This window comes from Cyclopterus lumpus, chromosome 5 (assembly GCF_009769545.1).
Source record: "Cyclopterus lumpus isolate fCycLum1 chromosome 5, fCycLum1.pri, whole genome shotgun sequence".
Taxonomy (NCBI): domain Eukaryota; kingdom Metazoa; phylum Chordata; class Actinopteri; order Perciformes; family Cyclopteridae; genus Cyclopterus; species Cyclopterus lumpus.
The window spans coordinates 26,006,672-26,015,222 of NC_046970.1; the positions used below are offsets into that span (position 1 = coordinate 26,006,672).

The 8,551-nt window shown below is 56.4% G+C and overlaps 1 protein-coding gene across 3 annotated transcripts in view; it reads right to left on the reverse strand.

Annotated features, from left to right (window-relative positions):
- Positions 1-352: 352 nt before the first annotated feature.
- chd6 (chromodomain helicase DNA binding protein 6) overlaps positions 353-8,551 on the reverse strand; it is a 49,901-nt gene continuing 41,702 nt past the window's right edge. For 2 of the 3 annotated variants that reach the window (XM_034532091.1, XM_034532092.1), the window contains exons 38-45: positions 8,498-8,551; positions 5,706-5,857; positions 5,315-5,563; positions 3,900-4,511; positions 3,539-3,787; positions 2,185-2,325; positions 1,970-2,074; positions 353-1,704 (exon numbers count right to left, since the gene is read on the reverse strand). The exon at positions 8,498-8,551 is cut by the window's right edge and continues 1,320 nt beyond it. In XM_034532091.1, coding sequence (XP_034387982.1) covers positions 673-1,704; positions 1,970-2,074; positions 2,185-2,325; positions 3,539-3,787; positions 3,900-4,511; positions 5,315-5,563; positions 5,706-5,857; positions 8,498-8,551 — 2,594 coding nt within the window. In that variant the 3' untranslated portion in view covers positions 353-672. The remainder of the gene's footprint in view (positions 1,705-1,969; positions 2,075-2,184; positions 2,326-3,538; positions 3,788-3,899; positions 4,512-5,314; positions 5,564-5,705; positions 5,858-8,497) is intronic. The other variant, XM_034532093.1, reaches the window with a different exon arrangement.

Consider the following 8,551-nt stretch of genomic DNA (forward strand, 5'->3'; position numbering starts at 1 on the left):
GTACAGTACAGTCTGATTACCCACAATCCCCCTCTCGTCCGGAGGAAACCAGGAAGAAAGAAAACAGCAAATATACAGCGAAAGATTGACAGAAACTTTAAAACTAATCGGAGGAAAAGAAAGGAGACGAGGAGGGGGGGGAGGAGGAGGAGGAGGAGGCGCCTCCTCCTCCTCCTTCCCCTCGTCTGAAGGACCTCCTGGCAGCTCCTCCCGCCTCCCGTCCTTCGCCTCCTCTGATTAGGCCGAAACGCTTTGAGGGGCGACGCGTCAAAGTGACTTTGTGTGTCTCACATGATCCGAGTGGGAATCGAACCCACGACCTCATGATGGGAGATTATTAATCTAGGGGGGGGGGGGGGGGGGGGGGGGGAGGACTGAACTCTGAACTTCTGTTAAAAAGAAGTTATAGCAGCAATGGCATAGCATTGATAATAATAAAGTCATAATGGGGGGTGGGGGGGTACAGGAGGAGGAGTCTCAGTCCAGCTGCAGGAGGAGCACACGGGACACTGGTCTTTGTATACAAGGAGGAGGAGGAGGTGGGGGGGGAGGGGGCGGGGCTTGGTATATAAACAGAACCAAGTTGAGTATAATCAGTTATTCAGCGTCTTAATAAAAGTCTTCATGGACATCGACGGACAGACACGGCACAAACTTTACACGGGAGCTCCTCTACGCCTCCTCCACCTGTCTCTGCTCCTCCTCCTGCGCCTCCTCCTCCGGCCTCTCCTCTATCTCCTCCGCCGCCGGAGGGTCGTGGCAGTCCGGTTCCTGGGGCGGCTCTGGGTCCGGGGGGGCGGAGGGGGACGGGGAGGAGGCGTCAGCCTTGACTGTACTTTCTCTCTCCTCCTCCCTCTGTGCCTCCTCCCTCTGCGCCTCCTCCCGCCCCCTCTTCCTCCTCCTCTTGGGGCTCCCCGGCTCCGCCGCCCCGGGGGGCATAGCGGGCAGCGCCATGATGCCGCCGTGGGGGAGGAACATGTGCGGGTACAGCAGGCCGTGGGACATGCCGGGGATCAGGAAGGGGTTGAAGGTCAGGTGGCTGCCGGCCCCCAGGTGGGCGGCGCCCAGCTGGGACCGGCCGGCGGAGGTGACGACGGCCGCCGCCCCTTTCTCCTCCCGGCTCCTCTCCTTCTCGCCAGAGGAGGCGCCGCCCTCCTGGTCGGCGGGGGTGGTGGACGAAGGGCTGGCAGCCTCGGACGCGGACGCCGTCGCGGTGGTCGTGGTGACCTTCGAAGCGGAGGACGACGACGAGGAGGAGGAGGAGCTTGTGTGTGGGGGAGGAGGCGGGTGGGCCATCATCGCGCCCACGCTGAACAAGGCGTGCTGCGGCATGGCGCCGCCGTGCGGGTGAGGGATGCCGTGCAGCATCATGGGCAACATGCTCAACCCGTTCTTGGCGTCCTCCGCCGACGCCGACGCCCCGCCCGAGAAGCCGTGAGGGAAGCCGGCCGCCATGATGCCGGAGATGGGGATCCCGTGAATGCCGCCGCGCAGGTTCTGCATGGCCACCATGGAGTCCATGCTGCCGATCAGCCCCCCGTTCATGAAGAGGGGCGGGCCCAGGCCCGAGGAGGCGGAGTCAGAGATGGAGAGGAGCGGCTTCGGCATCTCGCTGCGAGGACGTCGCCCACGGCGCCGAGAACCCGGGTCTCTGTTGACCGGTTCCGTCAGGATCCGACAGAACTTCCCCTCGGGGAGGAAACCCTGCAGGAGGAAGAGGAGGTCAAAGATCACGGAGGTACGTCGTCATGGTGTATACATAATAATAATTACACGGTTCCTGTATTAAAAGGCGTTGATGTTGGATCATAATAAACGTGAACGATGGACAATAACATGCAGCTGCAGCGCCCCCCGGTGGAGGAGCAGCCACATGGCAACTCGCTCTACTTTCTGTCAGCTTTAGTGTGAAACGTGAGTAATGAGCATTGAATGTTCTATGTTGTTGTTGTTGTTGTTGTCGTCTCACCGAGTGTTTGACCACATCCGCCCAGTCCGGAGCCACGTAGTACTCAGAGTTAGCGTCCAGCCACCTGGAGAGCTCCTTGATGGCCGGCGCCATCGCACCGCCGAGCTGCAGGCAGGAAGCACACATTCCTTTACACCTCATCACGAATAATACACATTAATATCATGAATACATATTAATCTCGTGAATAAAACATTAATATCATGAACAGCTACCCGGCGTCCGGTTCCTCGGTGCACCACAGGAACTCGCTCCTCCCCCGTCAGCGAGTTGATGTCCAGCTTCGTCGGGTCTTTGCAGCGATGCCTCCTCTGCTTGGGACGCTCCACGAAGCCATGAAGCAGACCGGCTCCAGACTGCACCGGGGGGGTGGGGTGGGGGGGCGGGACAAGAGGGGACAGGAAGGGGGCGGGACAGGAGGGGGCGGGACACGTGGGGGATGGGACAGGAAGGGGGCGGGACAGGAAGGGGGCGGGACAAGAGGGGACAGGAAGGGGGCGGGACAAGAGGGGACAGGACGAGAGGGGGCAGGACACGTGGGGGATGGGACAGGAAGGGGGCGGGACAAGAGGGGACAGGAAGGGGGCAGGTCAGGAGGGGGCGGGACACGTGGGGGATGGGACAGGAAGGGGGCGGGACAAGAGGGGACAGGAAGGGGGCGGGACAGGAGGGGGCGGGACACGTGGGGGATGGGACAGGAAGGGGGCGGGACAAGAGGGGACAGGAAGGGGGCAGGTCAGGAGGGGACGGGACACGTGGGGGATGGGACAGGAAGGGGGCGGGACAAGAGGAGACAGGAAGGGGGCGGGACAAGAGGGAACAGGAAGGGGGCGGGACAGGAGGGGGCAGGACACGTGGGGGATGGGACAGGAAGGGGGCGGGACAAGAGGGAACAGGAAGGGGGCGGGACAGGAGGGGGCAGGACACGTGGGGGATGGGACAGGAAGGGGGCGGGACAGGAAGGGGGCGGGACAAGAGGGGACAGGAAGGGGGCGGGACAAGAGGGAACAGGAAGGGGACGGGACAAGAGGGGACAGGACAAGAGGGGGATGGGACAGGAAGGGGGCGGGACAGGAAGGGGGCGGGACAAGAGGGGGATGGGACAGGAAGGGGGCGGGTCAGGAGGGGACAGGACACGTGGGGGATGGGACAGGAAGGGGGCGGGACAAGAGGGGACAGGAAGGGGGCGGGACAAGAGGGAACAGGAAGGGGGCGGGACAGGAGGGGGCAGGACACGTGGGGGATGGGACAGGAAGGGGGCGGGACAAGAGGGGACAGGTCAGGAGGGGGCGGGGCGGGGCAGGAAGGAGAGAGGGAGGGGAAGCACAGATCTTTTGAGCAAACGTACCGACTCACATCAGAAATAATGTCACAGAAAAATAACGAGAGCCCAACGTGATCAGAATCCTGACTGAAACAAGCGCTTTAATAACCAGATGAAGTCCGCACACACATTTCTTTTTTTTCCCCCGGGATAAAATATCAACGTTTAAAGTTTGGTTTCGGTTTCATGCGTTCGTCACACACGATGTGTTCAAGGAACGTCGGACAGAAGGGATTTGAACTCACGTGAGAGAAGGAGGGCAGGTCCATGCTGTAGCCCGGGTTCTGCCTCAGCCACTCCATCAGACCTTTGCTGGCCGCCTCCCGGTCGATGGCCACGATCTCCGGCTGAGGGGGCGTCTGGGTGGGGGTGGGCGTGGAGGAGGAGGAGGACGGCGTGGGGGGGCCGGGGGGTCGCTCCGAAGGAGAGGGCGACGGCGAGGAGGTGGAAGAGGAGACGGAGGAGTGGCTGATCAGCTCTACTCGGCCCTGCAGCTGGAGAGACGCACACGGGAGGAAGCATGAGTTTCCTCTTTTCCCCCAAAGAACAACAACAACAACAACAACAACAGAAGCAGCCTCCTCCCTCACGCCGCCCTCCACCCACCTGTGTGTCCGGGAGGTGCAGTCCTCTGCTCTTGGTGAACTCAGAGTACAGCGCCTCCACGTTTCTCCTCCTCCCTCTCCTCCTCCTCAGGGAGTCGTCTCCCCTCAGGCTCCCGTTAACTATCTGCCCCGTTACCGGGTGGATGAGCCCCGCCTGCAGGATCCCGGCCATGTCCATCCCCACGGAGCCCGGTAGCGGTGCGGTGATGGGCGGCGGCGGCGGCGGCGGCAGCTGGTGTCCGAGTCCCGGAGCCGCGGCGGCGTCCCCGGACCCTCCGCTGCCGCTCGTTTCTCCGGACGCCTTCGTGAGATCGATGGCCGTCTCCTGCCAGCCGTTAATCAACATGGCGGCGCCGTGATGAGAGGGCGGGGCCACCACCGGAGCGGCGCTGCCGCCGCCGGAGCTCGTGGAGACGGCGGTGTGGCACGACGACGGCGCCGGTTTCCCGGATAAAACCTTGGCGGCGACGGCGGCCTCGTAGTCGAACGACCTCCGACCTCCCGCTCGTTTGAGCTCGGGGAGGTAGGGAGGAGCCACGAGCCTCTCCTGTAAGAGAGGCAAGGAGGTGAGGCGCCAAGCTCCGCGCCCACATGCGCCGCCCCGCGACATGTACTGAGTGGACAGGTGGGTAGACAGGGACGGGAGAGAGACGATGGCTCCGTTAGACAGACGCATGAACAGACACAACACGGAGGGGCTCTACTTCCTGCGCTCAGATTCATACGCCGCCCAGGTGAAAGGTGAGCTGGACACGTTACGCTATATTTATATATTTATATCTTGTATAGGAAACGTTTCACATTAACTTTGAACCTTTATATAAAACTTATTCCAACTTACTGAAGAAGCAATAACAGGACGCGTTGCAGTCCTCGTCAGGATTCCATCAGCATTATTATAATAATAATAATAATAATAATCTTTATAAATTTAGAATATTTAGCTCAACATTTAAAAATGAATAAAAGCAGAAAACCTTCCTTTTACAAATAAAATAAATGAAAGCCTGCATTTAGCATTTTAAGAGTTTCAAATTAATAACATTTAAATAAATGTGTTTAAAGGCATAATAGGTCATAAAAGGATTATAACTTTTAGCACTATTAGAACTTTTAATGTTACTAGCATTATTAGCACTATTAGCATATTCGCACCATTATCTTTTAAGGACTATCAGAACCTTTAGCATTATTAACACGTTTAGCATTATTAGAACTTTTAATGTTATTAGCAATATAAGCACTATTATTACCTTGATCATTATTAGTATTATTAGCACAATAAAATGTGTAACATTATAGTAATTATCAGCAGTGCACTGAATGAACCATGGCATGAGACAGTGGAGATACATGTGGACGGATGGAGGAAGCAGAGCAATGTGGAACAACGGGGGTCAACAGGGACGCTCTCACCTTAGGGAGTCTAGTGAGAGGGGGGGGGATGGAGAACCCCAGACCCGGGCCGGTCTGCTGGATCCGGGGCTGGCCGGGCACCGAGCTGGAGGCGGCGGCGGGGAGGAAGCTGACCCGGTGCTGGTGGTGCTGGGCTAAACTGTTGGCCAGGCAGGAGCCGGGCGAGTCGTACTGCTCGCTGGACGAAGGCCACTTCCCCTTCAGGATGGCGTGACAGATGCTGTCCAGGCGGTTGATGATGACCCGGTCCTGCAGGGAGCGATCAACAACGGGTTCTATGAGACATTTCATTCGGGAGGATATCACCCGAAAACACGAGCCTTCAGCTCTCTGAGTTCGTCTCGTTGTGAACATTTAGTGCCGGTTCTAGAGAACCCGACCAGACTCTTACTTTGGGCCACTCGGAGAACGAGTACAGAGCTTTCTCCTGGAGCAGCTGGGCGATGGTCGGCTCCCTGGAGTCATGGAAGCCGTCAGGGAGCTCACACATGGAGGCCGGAGCTGCAAACCTGGGGCTGCCTGCATAACCTTCCACCACAGACACTGAGGAGGAGGAGGAGGAGGAGGAGGAGGAGAGAGGAGGAGGAGGAGGAAGAGGAAGAAGAGGAGGAAGTAGAAGAGGAGAAGGAGGAGGAAGAGGAAGAAGAGGAGGAGGTGGAGGAGGAGGAGGAAGAGGTAGAGGAAGAAGAGGAGAAGAAGGCGGTAGAGGAGGAAGTAGAAGAGGAAGAGAAGTAGGAAGAGGAAGAGGAGGAGGAAGAGGTGGAGGAGGAGGAAGAGGAGAAGAAGGAGGTAGAGGAGGAGGAGGAAGAGGAGGAGGAAGAGGAGGTGGAGGAGGAGGAGAAGAGGAGGAGAAGGAGGAAGAGGAAGAGGAAGAAGAGGAGGAAGTAGAAGAGGAGAAGGAGGAGGAAGAGGAAGAAGAGGAGGAGGTGGAGGAGGAGGAGGAAGAGGTAGAGGAAGAAGAGGAGAAGAAGTCGGTAGAGGAGGAAGTAGAAGAGGAAGAGAAGTAGGAAGAGGAAGAGGAGGAGGAAGAGGTGGAGGAGGAGGAAGAGGAGAAGAAGGAGGTAGAGGAGGAGGAGGAAGAGGAGGAGGAAGAGGAGGTGGAGGAGGAGGAGAAGAGGAGGAGAAGGAGGAGGAGGAGGAGGAAGAGGAAGAGGAAGAAGAGGAGGAAGTAGAAGAGGAGAAGGAGGAGGAAGAGGAAGAAGAGGAGGAGGTGGAGGAGGAGGAGGAAGAGGTAGAGGAAGAAGAGGAGAAGAAGGCGGTAGAGGAGGAAGTAGAAGAGGAAGAGAAGTAGGAAGAGGAAGAGGAGGAGGAAGAGGTGGAGGAGGAGGAAGAGGAGAAGAAGGAGGTAGAGGAGGAGGAGGAAGAGGAGGAGGAAGAGGAGGTGGAGGAGGAGGAGAAGAGGAGGAGAAGGAGGAGGAGGAGGAAGAGGAAGAGGAAGAAGAGGAGGAAGTAGAAGAGGAGAAGGAGGAGGAAGAGGAAGAAGAGGAGGAGGTGGAGGAGGAGGAGGAAGAGGTAGAGGAAGAAGAGGAGAAGAAGGCGGTAGAGGAGGAAGTAGAAGAGGAAGAGAAGTAGGAAGAGGAAGAGGAGGAGGAAGAGGTGGAGGAGGAGGAAGAGGAGAAGAAGGAGGTAGAGGAGGAGGAGGAGGAAGTAGAAGAGGAAGAGGAGGAGGTGGAGGAGGAGGAAGAGGAGAAGAAGGAGGTAGAGGAGGAGGAGGAAGTAGAAGAGGAAGAGGAGGAGGAAGAGGAGAAGAAGGAGGTAGAGGAGGAGGAGGAAGTAGAAGAGGAGGAGGAAGAGGAAGAGGTCAACATAACTCAATTGTAAGAACACAAACATCAGAACATAACTTTGCATAAGCAGTAAGCGATTCAACGACAGAATGATGCAACAGAGAAATAGATTTAAACAATTTGAATAATGGATTTATTGTTTCTGATCATTTATCAAATCAGATTGGGGCAACTGTGGCTCAGTGGTGAGCCGGGTCGTCCTTCAATCAGAGGCTCGGCGGTTCGATCCCCGGCTCCGCTAGACCATGGATAGGTACGCTCTAGAGCTCTAGAAAGGTACGTTCTGGATAGGTACGCTCTAGAAAGGTACGCTCTGGATAGGTACGCTCTGGAGCTCTAGAAAGGTACGCTCTAGAGCGTACCTACTAGCATTATTAGCACTATTAGCATATTCGCACCATTATCTTTTAAGGACTATTAGAACCTTTAGCATTATTAACACGTTAATAATGCTAGTAGGTACGGTCTGGATAGGTACGCTCTGGATAGGTACGCTCTGGATAGGTACGGTCTGGATAGGTACGCTCTGGATAGGTACGCTCTGGATAGGTACGCTCTAGAAAGGTACGCTCTGGATAGGTACGCTCTGGATAGGTACGCTCTGGATAGGTACGTTCTGGTTAGGTACGCTCTAGATAGGTACGGTCTGGATAGGTACGGTCTAGATAGGTACGCTCTGGATAGGTACGCTCTAGATAGGTACGGTCTGGATAGGTACGCTCTGGATAGGTACGCTCTGGATAGGTACGCTCTGGATAGGTACGTTCTGGTTAGGTACGCTCTGGATAGGTACGTTCTGGTTAGGTACGCTCTAGATAGGTACGGTCTGGATAGGTACGCTCTGGATAGGTACGTTCTGGTTAGGTACGCTCTAGATAGGTACGGTCTGGATAGGTACGGTCTGGATAGGTACGCTCTGGATAGGTACGCTCTGGATAGGTACGCTCTGGATAGGTACGCTCTGGATAGGTACGTTCTGGTTAGGTACGCTCTAGATAGGTACGGTCTGGATAGGTACGGTCTGGATAGGTACGCTCTGGATAGGTACGCTCTGGATAGGTACGCTCTGGATAGGTACGCTCTGGATAGGTACGCTCTAGATAGGTACGCTCTAGATAGGTACGGTCTGGATAGGTACGGTCTGGATAGGTACGCTCTGGATAGGTACGCTCTAGATAGGTACGCTCTGGATAGGTACGCTCTGGATAGGTACGCTCTGGATAGGTACGCTCTGGATAGGTACGCTCTGGATAGGTACGCTCTGGATAGGTACGTTCTGGTTAGGTACGCTCTGGATAGGTACGCTCTGGATAGGTACGCTCTAGAGCTCTAGAAAGGTACGTTCGGGACAGATGCATTCTGTAAAGGTACGTTCTGTAAAGGAACTGGTTCTCACCTGGGGTAGCTGGCCGTTCCTCCTTCATCTGGCTTTTCCCCACCAGACTCTCGG